Here is a 17,110-nt window from a genome sequence, read left to right as displayed (position 1 = left end):
GTTGTACAGGATAGTAGCATAACAGACCAGTCGGATTTACTGCTGCAGTGATGTTTAAGTGTTGCATGTGCACTGAAATTCCCCCCATGACATATTAATGCCTTTACTTTGATATTTGCACATTTAATTTGAGCTTTACACACAGTGGGATGCTCTGAAGTAAATAACACTACTGCTAAAATAATAATCTATCACAATATGTGATAGAAGTTAATGAAGATATATTGAAGCATAAAGTAAAAGCTCTATATCAGCCTTACAACCCCAACCCCCCCGCCCGCCCCCTTTTCAGGCACTGAACAATCAATATGTTATAATAGAGTATTCACATGGATAATCTACTTCATGGTTGACTTTGTGGAAAGCAAAAGTCATTGAATAACCTCTGTCTTATTTGTTGTTTTCTGCTGAGTATTACAGCCTTCAGCTTCTTAAACGGAAGGAGGCATTCTTAACCTGAGACCTGAAACCCAACTCTAAATATCCTCAAACATTTTTTTTTTGTCTCTGCATTTACAATAAATACACCGTTCTGTTGAACTCACACAGTATAATATTTTGTTTCAAATTCCTTTTTCTTTCTTCTATATTTCTTTGGAGTTCAATGAAATCTCATCTTTATATCATTGTGTCTAGAGCTGCAACGATTAGTCCATTAAGTGGACTGACAGAAAAATAAATCACCAACTACTTCAATTGTTTTGAGTCATTTTTTTAAAGAAAAATACCAAAATACTCTGGTTCTTAAATGTGAATATTTTCTAGTTTCTTTAGTTCTATATGACAGTAAACTGAATATCTTTGGGTTGTGGACATTGTAGGTTGTATCTTGGGCTTTGAGAAACATCTTTCACCATTTCTAACATTTTTTAAATCTTATCAATTAATCAAGAAAATAATACACAGATTAATCAATAATGAAAATCATTGGTTGAAGCCCTAATTGTGTCATCACATATTAGAAATTAGAAGGAGCTCCTCTCTTGTCTGTGACTATTTAAAGAAGGGAGCAGAAGTTTATTCACACTCTGTCATCTGAATGTGTATAATGAGTATTCACACAGTATTCACATTTGGAAATGAGTACGGCATGCTTAGCGCTCTGTTGTCAGAAGCATTATAATAGGCTTAGAGATCTCCATCGACCCTCTGCACAAACATGACCAGAGTTAACAGCGTCATTTAATGTTTGTTTGAAGCTTACAAATATTAGACATGCAGTTGCTGTACCAGGCAGTATCATAGTTATGCTAAAAAATAAACAGCTCCTTTGTATTGGAAACCTTTTATTGAGGAGCCTGAAAGGATTTAAGCTGCAGGAAGCAAGTTTTCTATACAGATCATAAGTATGTACAGTTGCATTGTTTTATTTACACTGGAATTAATATTTTAGCATTTTTATGCTTAAGATACAAGCTGCTGTTTCTTATCAACAGTGACTCAACTGAGAAATATGTTTTCAACTCTATGACACACGAAATTCTTTACAAGTCAGGTTACGGTGCAGCCATCATTTTTCATGTCTGGAGATGTTTTGTTAAATTCTACTTTCCCTGCTTGACTGATACATTTCTGCTTCAGTTTTCCTTCTATGCCTTGTTATCATCATTGCTAATAAAGCAAAAACTTACGGTTAGTTTGTACTCCTTGTTTTCAATGATGAAGTTAGATTTTATTAGTCAATTTAGGGAAACGTAATGACAAAATTCCCACAATGTGATGAGTGGCCAGAAAACAAAAATAACTCGCTAAAATTCAAATTTTCATAGAAAAACTTTGAATTCTCTTTGTTCTCAGCGCCTCTCAGTCACAAACCCACACATTTTCTTGAAAACGTGCTTGAGATTTCCCCTAAAACTTCTGTCTCCAAGAGTCCTGCCCTTCAACTCACTTTGCAGAGCAGGGTGACTATTTTTAATAGCTACACAATGCTTCTACTCTTATTATGTCCCATGCCAAAAAGGTTATCTTTTAATCTATTGAGTGATGTATCTGGATCAGTTGACTCACACACAAGAACACACTCCACGTTTGTTTTTACTAACATGTTTTAACTGCCGTCTGTTAGCTTTTTTTAGCTAGTTTCAAGTGACTCAGCAATAATAGTTGAATGTCTTATCCGTTAGTGTAGGTCCTTTGCACAAGTTTTGACTCTGAAGTGCTGATATGAAATTCTTTGAGCAGGAAGCAATACTACAGTAAATACACCGTTTAAGTTTTCTCCATGAAATGTCAAGAGGGCTTTGTTTTGACTGTTGGTCGCTATTTGTCCTCAACTATTATTTTACCACATCTTGTGAATAGATTCTGAAATAGAGGCTGAAATCACTATAATCACGCGGTTGTTTAAAATAACACACTGTCGCTGGAGATTTGTGCTCTTAACAGCCAAGTTCCACTCGACGAAGTGGACGGAGTGGCAAAATAAGAGCTGCGGCTTTGTATTAAAGAAAACAAATGCAAGCATTTGTGTGGCCTCTCTGGTCTTGTCCACACTCAAATTGTGTGCCAGAACCGTTCTCCTCAGAAGCTGATAAATGAATAGTCTTAGTGTCTTGTCACCAGGATAGAAAGCCCAGAGCTTTACAACGATAGCGAAAGAGGAATGTCTATATCTGAGCGACCTGTATGTTATCATGTTGATGATAATTCTGAACACGTACTTGTATGCTTCAATACAAATCATTATAGATGCTGGACATAGCCGACCATTTTCCATCTCGCACCTAGTCTAACAAACCATGTTCAAGATCAGTTTGTTCGCTGCCTCTCAGATAAAAGAAGTTAATCACTGATACGGAATGAATTAAATCCACTTGTATTTGTCTCTGTGAACGAAGCAGTAGATTTCTATTTATTTGAGAGGTCGAGTGTTGTTGTTTCTGTTTATTTTTTTCTTTCCGTGGCTCAATCCACATGTGGCCACATACACGCAATGTTTACTCTGCCAAACTGAGCACTTCCATGTTAACACGATTTATTGGTGAAATGTGGGTTGAAGATGTTTTTATATGCAATTTTTCTACATTTTATTAAAAAAAAAAAAATCTGTGTATATATTTGTAGATATACGCAGACAGAACTGTGTGTGTGTGTGTGTCAGAGAGAGAGAGAGAGAGATAGAGAGAGTAAAAAAATAAGCATATTATCTTTGACATTCAACCTATCGGGTGCAGTGATTTGGAAATAAGATCTGATGGTTTCCAACTGACTCTCTTGCAATGTTTTCTGCCTGAGTTGTCTTCTGTACGTGATGGTATGTTGTTTCATTTTTCAATAAGACAAATAAAAAGATTATTTATGACTATGGCGTTCACTCAACAACTTGTAGATGCTTTACTATAAATTTATATTTTAAAAAAATATATACATAGGGACATTCATCAAATCATAAACAAGCAGTGAGTTTTGGTGTGACCACACAAACGTAAATGTATGGAATTAATCAATCGTTATTTGCAGCCTTAACCTCTTTACTTTCCACCACTAGTTAAAGTCTCAAATATCTCACTTCATTTTTACTGACCTTCGTTTAGAAGTTGGAGCACAGAGGGTCTTGAGGGCCATGCAGGAGCCAGGATGTAGAGGATGGAACCCGACACATCTAGAAGACACAGGATCACTATCATCTTGGGGAGGGGGGTGGGGGGGCAGGGTCCTGCAGGTACACACACTCACACACGTAACAATGGGTCCGTTAGTATGCCTGATCTTGCTCTGTTCAGGTGAAGATTGCTGTTGAGATTCGTCAGCAGAAAGTAAAAGCTTGTTTTCTGGGCATAGTCGGACCAGAATCGATTTAGTCCTGGCCCCTGGGGACCCGTAATGACAACAACAACACAGCAAACTGTAACCTTTTCTTCTCTGTTGATTCACAGAGTGCACTGATTTTTTAAGAAAGTTAATCTGGGAACTTTCTTTTCGATGTCAAGAACTTCTGCTTGTCAGTGATTGTTAGTTTACTTTGTGTGTGTCTGCAGGTTTCTGTGATTCGAGGTTTCTATTTTCCTTTGAGTGCCTGCTGCACCCCCACCTCCAGCCAGTGAGGAGAAACTGCAGAGAAAGATAGCAGGTGGATTTTCTCTATTGATCCTTACTTGCGAGCGGCTGGCCCACCTCATTGAGTTTGTCAACAACCTTTTTTGCTGATATGTAATGAATATCTTCCTAATCTCTCCACCATCCTTGAAGACTTACAAGAGGGCTGATGCTTATGTAATGACTTCACTCATATGTTGCTTTGAGCTGCTTTAGTTATGTCCCTCGGGAGGAATGTGCTAACAGGAAGTGGCTTTTTAAATACTGTACATAATTGCAAAACGGATGCATATGCATATGTTTGTTACGTTTGCAGAGTTCTCCTCCTTTAATTAAACCCAAGAGATACTTGAGAATTGCCTCACAAGGTGCATCATATTCTTACTTGTTCTCCTGCTGTGAGTACCAGGGATTAAGTAAATGGCAAAGGCTATAAGAAGATGTTGCAGGCAGGGATGATGGAGGTGATGAGGTTGGGGTCGAGGTCTTAATGGGGGGACACAGGCAGCATTCTTTGAGCCTCACCTCTTAGAATATCCTGCTGTTTCTCCTCATCCTGCTCTTCTATTTACATTGTTGAAGTCTATATGTGCAAACAGCTACGGAAAAAGAACCCATGAGTCATTCTATTATATTTCCAGTTGATTCCCATCAACTGATTAAGCTGAACAAAGCATACAATGAAGCTAGCTCTTTGTGCTTACAATGTGCAACCACTGAGGTACATTATTCCAACTTAACGTAATAGTCTTTGGTTGGTGTATATTTTCAACTGCCAAACAAAAGGTACAAAATGACTTTATGGAGCTTTATAGCAAGTTTCAGCTCATTGTTAAGCTGTTGTTTAGCTACTTTACTGTTTAGGTTCACTCTCACCACTCTCATGGTGTCATTTTTGGCTGCAGAAGGCAACTATTTTCAGAGAAAAAGCACAGTTAGCGACTAGCTGATGAACATAGTGGAGCATTTAGCAGCTAAAGAGCCAGATATTTCCCTCAGGAGTCACAGATCATGCTTGTAGGTAAACATCTTAAACTCAGATTTAAGTGAGTACAGAGAAACTTTCCTCCTTGAGCAGATGAATGTGAAAACAACCTTCTAATGTCAAACTCTGCACATATATCATTCTGCACAGTGAAGCTCAAACATCAAAGTCAAGTAACATTAAGTTAAAGACATTTTTGAGCAGAGTGCATGACTGTTAGTGAAGGCTGGTGTGGTGATGGTGTCAGGGAGATCAAGTGATGAGATAATTGGATTTGCACAAATGACTTGAACACAACAACTCATTGAGCATCACTTTAGATTCACAAGCTAATAAGCTAAAAAGCGTATTTACTGAAAGTGGGTACCAAAATATTTTTTCATCAGATTCTTGTGTGTTACTTGTTTGAAAAATGTGTAACATTCCCCATAAGCTAAATAGCTTTTCAATCAGCACTAAAATTTTTATGGTACATCTCTGAAGGAAGTTAATGATCCAACTATCCTCCCATCCAAAAACATCCGGTCTTTATACTGCACCTTCTGCTGCTAGACTGGAGATACTTTTTCATCACATGGCACTTACTGTTAACACTTTCTGATACTTTCTGTATAGGGTGTTAAATCTTGCAAAGGTGCATCGGTAAAACATACAGAGGACATGCACAGTGTTATGCCTATACACAAGTTATCTCTCGAGTGCTCCCACAGATGTGCGCTGCTATCTAACTATCTAATCTGGCAGAGCTTGGACGTCAGACATTGAGTGCAAAACACTCTTCAAGTGGACCCAACACTCATGGGTCACTAGATATGCCCATAATTATTACTTCAGCAGCACCTCATGCTATTATGCAACTTTCTGAGAGATGTATGGGTCAGGAGACCAAATACTTCTATTTTCCCAGTTGTTTGTGTATGGCTGTGTGTGTTTTTAAACCCAGAACGGCTCACTCTAAACCTAAATTGCATGTGATAGTGTAGATCTTCATAATACAGGTACAGGTAACACAACCAGAATCAGAAATTCTTTCTCATTAGTAACACTGGTGGCCATTAAGTGAGCTGCAGTCAACATCCTGTTGCTCGCGCTTGCACTCGCGCATGCTCTTGGCACGAGACTATTGCAGGTGATGTCTTTTTCCTTGCTTACACTTCTCATAATAACATAAAAGATCTCAAATGTTGTGTTTTGCACCATGTTTCAACAAAGCATCTCTCACTTACGCAATGCTTATTACCACCTTTGGACTACTAACAGAAAAAACAAAAGGGGTAGGCTATGTTCTGCTACGACGCTAGGGCTTCTTTTCTGCTCCTTTGTTGAGGAAATAATGTTTAAGCTGTGTGTGCTCGGGAGGGGGCAACATGTCATCGACGGAGGCAGTTAGCCGTATCATTAGCTAGAGAGCTAATATCTGCAGGGTATTTCTAGTCGGATAGCACCGTTTTTGTCGCGGTAGATGCCGGTCATTTATTGATGTTAGAGGGAAAGATGCAAGGCACTCGGGAGGGCACAAAAATGATTTTCCAAGTCAACCTGTTCACTCATTGCCAATAAAAAATGATTAATACATTGTAAATTGTAATAAATTCTTACATATATAACCTTTAACTGCTGCAGAAGAGGATCAGCCGTTTGAAATGTCAGCAGACTCACACCTCCTTGGGAAGTTCCAGATTAGTTATTACACACAAATCTGCCAGAGTTTGCAGCAAAGGTAATGACATGTCTTTTGTTTTTCTGAAAGTGCACACCGAGGTAACTAAACAGCAAATACAGGGAAAGTTTGAACCATGAAAATACTGTCAGAGAGACTGTTGCCATTCTGCCACAACATCACCAAGAACAGACACACTGTGTGTGTGTTGCACCCCAGACATTTATCTGTTTAGTATTATGCCCAGAATTATTATTGTATTAGTCTTATTATCTTGTTTCCAGAGTAAAAGATTCAAGCTCATATCTAAACTTCACATTGATCCTAGATGAAACTTTCTATTCATTAAAAGAGAAAGTAAGATCATCTCAACGGATTATGTTCCAATAAATTGCAAAGAAGCTTTCATCCATCGAGATGAGGATCTCGCCTTCCAGATGCTGATGTTGATCCAGTGTGTATTAAAACCGTCACCAATGTACAAACTGGTAAAATATGTGCAAAAGAAATAATTGAATAGGCTCTGCGAAGATTTTTGTTTTGTTTTGTTTTTCTCATGTCCTTTTCGGGAGCTTTTAGTAAAGTAAATCATACTTTATGATTTATTGGAAGACAAAATGCTGTCAGAGTAGATGTTTCAGTACATTTAGGTTACTGACAATCTCTAATTTCTTTAATTTAGTAATGAGGAAATGCATGCAACACTACTAATGCATATTTTCTACATGATATTGTAAAAAAAAAAAAAATCTTTCAGAAGTAAATTGCAGACCCAACACTGGATTTTATAGAAACTAATACTACAGATCCTACAGTTCAGTCTGGGTTTTGGGAGATCTGAGTTCATTGACCATAAATCCTTCTATGAAATATTTAAATTGTCAGCACAGCAGGTTAAAATATATAACTGCAAATCCAATCTTTCCCCCCTGTAGAGATACTAGATAAATTATTTTTCCTGCCATTAAACTCCACAGTGGATTCTCCATAATGTGAGAAAAACACTGACAGTTTTCAAGATTTAGGAGGTTTTTATTGATGCCTTGACTCCGCTTTAATGTGATATAGCCTCAGGTGATCTTATCTGGACTCACTTCAATCTATTTCTTTAATAGTGATATTACTTTTTTAGCTGACACAGGAAGATATGAGAAAATGAGATGAGGAGGGGTTAGGTATATATATATGCTTTTACCATTCAATAGAAGATTTAGAGTTTCACAGGTTAGACTTAACAGGTGTTCACTAGGAAATAAATGATTAGTGTTAAACAGCTTGTCTCTAATATGATGTAATACTTGAATATACAAGTGTATTATTTTGTGTGTGAGTATGTGTGTTTTTCTGGGTGACATGACACATTTTAGAGGAATTATACATTTAAGTTTCATTTAATCTAATTGCAGCCACTATTAGATGACATTAAAATGATCCCTGCCACCCCTGCTTGCTTTGAAATACAAGATCTGAACTAAATATGAGGCTATACAATAACAATCTCTTTAAATAAACCATATATTGAGCTCTTCTCAGGACTTTTGTTTAATATATCCCATATTTTGGTTAATGACCAAATACCTGCAGAACTGATTACATCAGGCTCAGCTGTACTTTGCCTTTAGTGTTAAATAGCAAATGTTAGCAATCTAACATGCTAAATTAAGACTGTGCATGCTGCAATGCCACACTGTAATAGCATTGAGCTCAAAGCACCACTGTGCCACAGCCGCAGAGTTCAGTAATAGATTGTATACACTCAAAACAGACTCCAGTCATTTCCTGGGTAAAATGCTCATCTGAGCTCCAGCAAAACTTATTTTTCTATAGAATTGTTTAGTGTCTGTTTTATAAGTGACACATTGTGTTACATAAAACAAAACTTATGCAATTTTGCTGCTTAACGCTGTGTTGCTGCAATTTTGCATTATATATGGTAACTTTGTCACTTGCAAAACACAACCTTTTGTAGGAGGAATGAGGAGGAGGAACCGCACTTCAAATCGTGTGGAAAGATCAATTAAATCAGAGTCATGACACTGCTGGGCTCTTGCAAAAGAAAGACTACATCAGACTGGTACACTGCTCCACATAGAGTCAATATAAAACTAACTGTGTAAGATTTTTTAATTACCTCATAACTGTGGCTCTCTCACTCCAAACCACTTCTCTCTCTGTGCTCCTCAGATGTCCAGCGGTGATGAAGTCTTTACTAAGGTTACCGCAACTTTGAAACATCTCATAGCACCGTGTTGTTCAAAACATAGCCCACTCACAGCCTGAGAAACTGCAGATTCTCTACTTGTTTGTATGAATAAAGAACCCAAGTGTACAGTATAAAGACACATTGTTGTTTATTGATGAAATCAAATAACAAACCTGGAAGATTTGATTTATGCTTCTCAGACTGTATGAGGCATCTATGGGATGAGTCCTGGGCTGCAGCCAAGATCTCAGGACATTTTTTGCTTAAAACACCATTTCTTATATATATATATATATATATATATATATATATATATATATATATATATATATATATATATATATATATATAGATAGATAGATAGATAGATAATCAAAATACTGTTTAAAAATATGGTTTGTTTTTTTGCTTAACTACATTAAATTCACAGGTTTGACCATTACACTATAGCTTTATGTGTAAACAAAATATCAACCACAGTACAATTATGTCCAGTTTGACAGTTTCATACAAATTTTAAATATTTCTGTTACAGCATACATATTGTTTCATTAAGATGTCAAAGTTCACAATACTAGGGCCCACTAGGTGGCCTAATAGCCAAGGTGCATACCACATAACTGCAACATCCACGGTTCGACTCCCAGCCAGGGGACCCGCGTTGCCTGTCGTACCCCTCTCCCTCTCCTCATCCTCTCTGCCTTTACACTGTCTGTCATTCAAAGGAAAAAAGCCCCCAAAAATAATCTTCACAAAAGACAAACATAATACTACAGATAGAAAGGCCCACAACATTTTGTTTCATCAGCAATTAAGCAAAGTTTCACTTTTTTTTTTTTTTTTTTTTTTTTTTTTTTGCTTGATAACAGACAAGAACAACAGTCACAGAGTTTCTCATCCTCGGTGTCGGGACCCCACATGGTGTCGTTTGATAAGTAGGGTAATGGGTTTCTAAGACTAACAATAAGTTTGATATATTTGAAGATGAAAAATCAGTGTACCAATTAGAGCTTCCTCTGTTCTCCTAAAAATACAATACAAAATGAGGCCATTCTGAATTTGACAGTTGAGCATCGAGACCATTTTGGGATCTTGAAAACGAGGACGGGGGCCAGAAAAGGTTGAGAAACCCTGAGTTTCATAATCAGTGAGTAAGACCATTTATATTTATATTAATAACCCTTACCAAACATAATTTCACCATCATAAATGTGTATAATAAAATAGACCTTAATATCAATAGGACAACATTAACATCTCAAAATTAGTAGTCTTTTATAGATTTGATATCAGCCCTTCATTTATAGTCTTCACTTTGCATTTCAGACTGAATCAACATTGTCTCAGTAAAAGCTGCAACTTTTACTGCTTGACAAATAACCATTTTACTTATTGAAGAAGTTACTCAGAGGGAAATACAACAACTTTGCTTTGGGATGTTTGGGAATGTAGAATTCTCAAAAAAAATACTTTTGTAAGGAGTTGGCTTGTTTGTTTGTTTTTTTAATGTGGGCTCTTAACAGCTGCTCTTAATTGTTTTCTCAATTGAGAGCAGCTGTTGTCTCAATTATTTTGTTAGTGTGAAATGCAGAGTCACTTTACACAATTAAAAAACTGTTTTTTTTTGCCGAAATACTGCAGATAATGAATGCAAATCCAAGCTTTCACAAATACACAGCAGGCATTTTGGCTTGTCATTGTCATGGCTGTATGGTGGTGTTCTCCCCAGACTAACATAATCACTCGTCCCTAACGCTACTCTTAATTTCAAACAAACAAGCAAACAGACAGACAAAGAGAGGTAATGAGGTAATTACTGCCAAAATGATGACACAAACTCTAAACTGACAAAATTGTTTATGCACCTTTTCTCTTGTTGAACATACATTATATTGTTGAATGAATGTTAAAAAAAAAAAAGATATAGAGAGAAACAAAAGACATCACATCCATCTTCTCTCCTACATGTTGGCTGGTTGAGGTAAAAGCCTTTGGATTATCAAACTGATCTATATTTCTGTTTATTTTTACACCATTTAAAGAACAACAGAAAACTAGAACATGAATGTGGTCAACAGCTAACTTAATCGCCCCTGACTGGAAGTTACCTCCTCCATGTTAAAGCACAGTCACTTATGTTGAGCTAGCTAATGGCTAGATGCCCCCCCCCCCCACCCACCCTGTCTGTAGAGCACCAAAAAATACTTAAATGCTGTGTCTGATAAAAGACTTCCTTTCATTTTTGCCATTTTTGCATCCTTGTTTTTAGAAAGTCATGATCCAGGACAATCTCCAACCTTACGGTATATTCTTCAGATGTTGGATTTTACATTTAAAAAGATCATAGGACACAATAATCGACAAGAATTATCAAGTTACATTACATCTGTGCAAGTCTTTACAAACGAACATGTTATGTAACTCATCTTATTCATCTCTGTCCATTTTCAGTACAACAGCATGTACAGTGTGTCTGGTATGTTATGAAATCTAAGTTACATGGAAGGTGTGTAGTGTTATGTATCACCTCATGTATTGTACTTTATGTCCTGCAGAGTCCCTTTGATTGAACATAAAGAGTGTGTTTAAGTGTGTATATTCATAATGTAATATTTACAGTGATGTTATATTTTCAATTGCCGCCCTGAGCTGCAATTATTTTATGTTTTATGTGATCTATTGGTATTTCGCTATGGTAACTATTTTGGAACAATCCGGCCTAATGAGGATCCAGACTGGGGGAAAATGTTGCCTGATCTTTATGGGTAGCATCTCTGTATCACTCATCATTTACAGCCATGAACCTCACCATTAGCTTTGAGATGTATACAGTTTTATGTTCAAAGACATTAGAAAGATGTGAGTGGATGCAAAAACATACCAAGCTGTATGAATCCACTTCAAGAATGTCCAGAGAGTCGAGCAGAATGGAGGAAAATAACAGAAACACTGTCAATTTGTGCCCAAGAAACACAGGTAGCAAAAAATAACAGGTGTTTAAATTTCATTGAAAGAAAACAGTTGAAATTTTTCTGCGTATTCAATCCAAACACACATTTAGTATTGAGAAACTATCTGCTCTGTATCAGTTTCTCACTGGTCTTAAACCCAGGCCAGTAGTGCAATCGTTTACCCATCTTGTTTTTTAAAAAAAGGAAGATCTCAGGATTGTCATGACAGGTTTGACTTAAAAACTAAGGGGTTTTATTAACTATATTTCTCTTGGCTATATATGGGCCTGATGCTGGAAGCTGTGCAAACTCATCTCAATTAAAATATGGTACATACTAGTCCAACAGATAGGCCTGTTTGACTATTTTTGGATTTTGCAGGTGTAAACGACTGAACTGGACTGTGTTCGAGCTCATTAAGAACCTACAGCAGACTTGTCAGGTTTCCAAAAAACAAAGCTGTGTGAATCAGTGACATCAAGTCTAATTGAACATCTTGTTTGAATAAAATGATAGACTGGAGCTGACATTACTGTTCACAAACATTATGTAAATGTGTTCTTGTGCCAATGTCCCATTCATAGTCGGTTACACAGCTCACAGTGATGAAGTTATTTTGACTCTGATTGGTTGACTATTCACTGTGGGGTCACATTGGATGGTATCATCTCACGAGAGACTGGCTCCTGCTGAGCCCCGTCAGGCACCATTCTCACACTCACACTTCCGCCATCTGTGGTGCTCGGATTCACACGAAACTTTCTATTAACTGGGCGTACTGCTCTGAGAAAGAGCCTCTTGAAAGTCTCACTGAGGATAATGTAAAGGAATGGATTGATGCAGCTGTTAGCATAGCCCATGCTAATGGCTATGTTGTAGGCATAGGAGAAAGCAAGGCTTGGCTTCTGCACCCCCAGATGGACCAGCTGGAGGATGTAGTAAGGGGCCCAGCAGATGAAGAAAGCCAGGCAGATGGCCACTGCCATTCGGGTCACCTTCCTGGTACGTACCCTCAAACTCCGTGGAGGCAACGGTGCCACGCTGGTGGACATGTGCTGGAGGATCTTGAAGAACACCAGGCAGATGATGGCTAAAGGTATAGCAAAGGCCAAGAAGAACTGATAAAGCGTAAACCAGTATGTGTCAGTCACTGGGTTGGGCAGCAGTAGAGCACAGGCCACCAGACCATCTGGGAGCGGCATCAGGCCTGCATACATCCACACGGGGATGATGGTGAGCAGAGACAGACCCCACACCAGGCCAATGACCAGCACAGCCACACAGGGTGTGCGGATGTAGTTGAAGCGGATGGGATGGACTGTAGCCAAGTAACGGTCGAGAGTCATTGCAGTGAGGATGTAAGTACTGACAATCTGGCTATTGGAGTCAAGCGCAGTGATGACCGTACACATAGCAGCCCCAAAGTGCCAGGTACCGTTGCCCAGCAACTGGTGGATTAGGAATGGCATCCCAAAGAGAAATAGGAGATCAACAATTGACAAATTTAAGACAAAGATGTCTGGAACAGTTTGTTTGGCACGACACTTGGTCTTCTTCATGATGGTGTAGATGACAATGCAGTTCCCCATGATACCCAGAAAGCAGATGATGCCATAGATGACAGGGAGGATGGCACTGCAATGAAGGGCCCCGTCTACAGCTGGAGACACGACCAAGAGAGAGAAGCAATTAAATACAGAGGACAAATATTAGGTCATATCCTGCTATGTCATTACGTGCTGAATGTTGTATTGATTCATGTTATATGATGTGACATCTCATATTGAAGCAGTGTTTATAATATGTACAGTCATTGTGTCACAGTGTATTAGCAGGAGTAATGTTCACCACCTGTCAGGGTAATAATTACGTAGCCAGATCTATTATCTATTACCTAACTCATTAATGTTCCCCTGCTTGCTTTTGAGCTGTTGGATACTTTTGATGTGGAATAAGTGATTATGGATTATTGCGTGTGTGTGCGTGTGTGTGTGTGTGTGTGTGTGTGTGTGTGTGTGCATGTGTGTGACTGTGTGTATCTCGGCTCTTTCATCTTACATAAAGTGAAGGTAAATGATGACGATGGGGCAAAAGATGTGTCAATGGTCTGTGTAATGGTTCATTAACTTAAATAGTTGCTATGAATATGTAATGTGTAAGTACATTTTAAACACACAAAAAGATGGACAAAAAAGTCACATAAATGTCAAAAAAAAGAAAAGAGAGAAACCTTACCAAAATCAGTCGATGATTAACACTAAAACAATAAGCATTAAGAACCATGTATGGTTATGGTAGGTATGAAAGCTTGTATGATTAAAAAAACAGAGAGCATACAAGACAACTTTGGAGGAGAGAAGAAAACGAAAAGAGAAAAAACAAGAAAACAGCCCAGCAAAACGTTTTGAATGCAGTTATTATGCTTATAAATTATATATTAGATTACTTATATATATTAGATTAGTTTGTTGCTCAACCTACCTGTTGTTGTTGAATTAGTGTCTCCTAGAGAAAAATTAGAATCGTTAAAGAAATCCATCGGTAAAATCCCAAGTATATCAAAGTTGAGAAGTATTACCAAGTGCCTGCTTCCGAGGTAAAATACATTTGAAGCAGCCTATAACCGAAATCCCTTTTTTATTCTTTAAGAGTGATTCCAGATACCTTATTTGAAATAGTTCAGTCCTTTAGAGCATAAGCATTTTGTGACGCATCTGAGCAGACCAGTGCGCTCTCTGCCTCTCGGTGATAATACAGCCTCTCCTTGGTGAGAGCATCTTCACTCGGAGTCTGTGACGCCCTCTGCAAAGTTGCGACTGCGCTGCAGGTGTCAGAGTATAATCTCATGCGATAGGCCTAATTGATGGCCCGTGATTCATTCTCTCTCTCTCTTATGAGAGTTAGTGCGTAAAAGTGCAGCTGTATGCGCCTTTGGTCCAAATGGATTATTTTATTGTGTTATGTGTCAAGGCATGGTGGGTGGGAATTTGTGTGGTCATAAGATTCATTGAAACATTGACAGCACCCATTATTAAACGTAGAAATTAAAGAAAAGAGAACAGAGAGAAAGAAAATCATAGCACTTGAATTGATGGATCTTTAGAAAGATGAATTGACAAAAAAAAGCTATTCATAAGTGCCCCTGGGGCTCAGAATAACTGAACATGTGTAAAGAGCGCAGATAAAGACGATTATTCGTTTCCACTGTTCGGATATATTTTTGGTTGATAATTCCACGCTTACATATTAAAGTGTTTGTCTTTCTTAGCCATTAATGATGCGTTGACGGTCCCAACGCTAGTTTATGGGCTTGTGAGGGGCAGACAGGTGTTCCTACTTGGCTACAAATGAATCCATAGACGTCCTCGTTAATCATTGGTAGGTATAAACCGTTTTCGAGCCTCTCCAAATATGTCCTTTCCCACTTTGGACCACTAGATGGCCTTGCTGCCCCTCATTTGAAGTCCCCACACGTTTCGTTCTTGAAAATTGGATGTGACCATGACAGGTCATAAATAGGCTCCTTTAGAGGCCCGAGGCATTTACCTCGCGATTGGTTTGGTTATCCAGCATCAATACTGTAACAGAGTCTAATCTGAGGTCATGGTAAATCAAAACGTGGAAATCATTGGCTGAAGGTGGAGGAAACAAGATTAGACAGTGTGTGTGTGTGTGTGTGTGTGTGTGTGTGTGTGTGTTTGTTCTACCGCTCCACAAGATCTTTACATCCTGAGGAGTTTGGCATCTGTGTTTCCTGGAAGAAGATTCTTCAGTGAAATATTGCATCATGTGGGCAGCATGAGCATCAAACAGTGTGCTAGTGTGAACATGAAATACCACAGTACATGCCACAGCTAGCAGAGGATGAATACTTGTAAAACTTCCCAGTTTGATTTCACCAGAAATAAAATTAGACTGAAAGAGATTTCTCAATACTTAAAATGCTGTGTTATGATGATGATTATGTGGGTTTTTGTGACAAGTCTCCATTCGGAACTGTGCTGCATATTGAAAGAGCTCTGGTGTGATCTCGTTATGTGTCACAGCCACCTCTCTGCCTACTCGTCATCTTCTTCTCCTTCATTTGTTCTGGCAAACTACATAGCTACGGTGTAATTGCTGTCCTTAGTTCGGAGGTCATGATTTCTGATAAAATAATTTCCAGTCATCATCCAGTCGTATCATCTATAGCAAATGAAAAATTCCCCAAGTTCTGAAAGATACTCATTTAACTGCTTTCTTTGTTTGCTGGATCTCTTTCAAATAAAGAAATCATGCGTCATACCCTCAAACTCACTCACATCACACTTTCAGTCCTGGTCTTTGTCAGTCAGTGCCAGTTCTCGTCTGAGCCCACAATATCCTAATCACATCCTTGTAATCTTTGCTAAATTCCCTTGATCTAAAGGCTCCACTCACAGATGACAGTTTCAACTATTATGATCCGCACTTGCATAGAGCTATGAGGCCATTGCCTGCACTAAAGTCAATTCTGAATTTCTTCACTTGAAATGGCCTTTTGAGCTCTTTCATCTGCTTCCTCGCTCCCTCTTCTCCGCTCTACATAAGGCCCACTTTGCACAAAATTTATGAATTTTCATTAATACTTGGTCTCATTTGTCGTTCTCTTTCATTTAATGTCATCAAGGTTGCTGCAGAGATCACGTATCAATTCTTCATTTGACTTGGTGCCCACATGATTGCAGCAAGCTGAGCTGTACTGTAATTTTCCATCCCTTCCCTTCCCCTAATTTTATATTTAAATGCCAGCTTCCTTCTGACTAAGTGCATGCCTTGACCTGTTTGTGTAAATGATTAAATATCACACATCTATCCACTCTTTGAAAATGGGCCATGACTTCTTCCGTCTACCACATTTTTTAAAATGCATGCTAATGGACTCATGTTTAGAAACAGACTCCAGGATCCTTGGCCTCAGCTTTAGAGGCATTGATAAACTTATCTCGCCTCTATTTGATCCTCGAAGAAATTTCTAATGCTGATAAATAAGACATTTTGGTGGAATGTCTCATCCACGTTCTTGTCGAGGTTTTGACCGATGTAATGACTTGTATTGCTTTCCTCGAGGTTTCTATCAAGAGAGCATGTGTTGGGTTGGGCATCGGAAATAAAACTTAGATCTTTATCATGTGTGTAATTTCATTTCCACAGTGACCCTCGTAGCCCAAACCATACTCCTACAAATATTTTGACTCGTTAAAGGGGAAATTCCACAATTAATTGATGCTGATTTGAAATATCACAGCTGTAGT

The 17,110-nt window shown here is 38.3% G+C and overlaps 1 protein-coding gene and 1 long non-coding RNA gene across 2 annotated transcripts; one reads left to right on the top strand and one right to left on the bottom strand.

The window, feature by feature from the left end:
- The first annotated feature begins 6,570 nt into the window (after nucleotides 1-6,570).
- Nucleotides 6,571-8,952, top strand: LOC122976499. The gene is made up of 3 exons (XR_006400947.1): nucleotides 6,571-6,743; nucleotides 8,653-8,757; nucleotides 8,868-8,952. It is a non-coding gene; the product is annotated as an uncharacterized LOC122976499 (long non-coding RNA).
- A 1,332-nt stretch (nucleotides 8,953-10,284) lies between these two features.
- Nucleotides 10,285-14,491, bottom strand: mchr1a (melanin-concentrating hormone receptor 1a). Its single transcript, XM_044345628.1, has 2 exons — nucleotides 14,319-14,491; nucleotides 10,285-13,497 (listed from the first exon to the last, which is right to left on the bottom strand). The coding sequence occupies exons 1-2, from the start codon at nucleotides 14,374-14,376 to the stop codon at nucleotides 12,476-12,478; spliced, it is 1,080 nt and encodes a 359-aa protein (XP_044201563.1). The 5' UTR covers nucleotides 14,377-14,491; the 3' UTR covers nucleotides 10,285-12,475.
- Nucleotides 14,492-17,110: the final 2,619 nt, after the last annotated feature.

The sequence above is a fragment of the Thunnus albacares genome, chromosome 3, assembly GCF_914725855.1.
Source record: "Thunnus albacares chromosome 3, fThuAlb1.1, whole genome shotgun sequence".
NCBI lineage: Eukaryota > Metazoa > Chordata > Actinopteri > Scombriformes > Scombridae > Thunnus > Thunnus albacares.
Note: the sequence above shows the minus strand (reverse complement) of the source record. Positions and strands in the feature narration are given on the sequence as shown.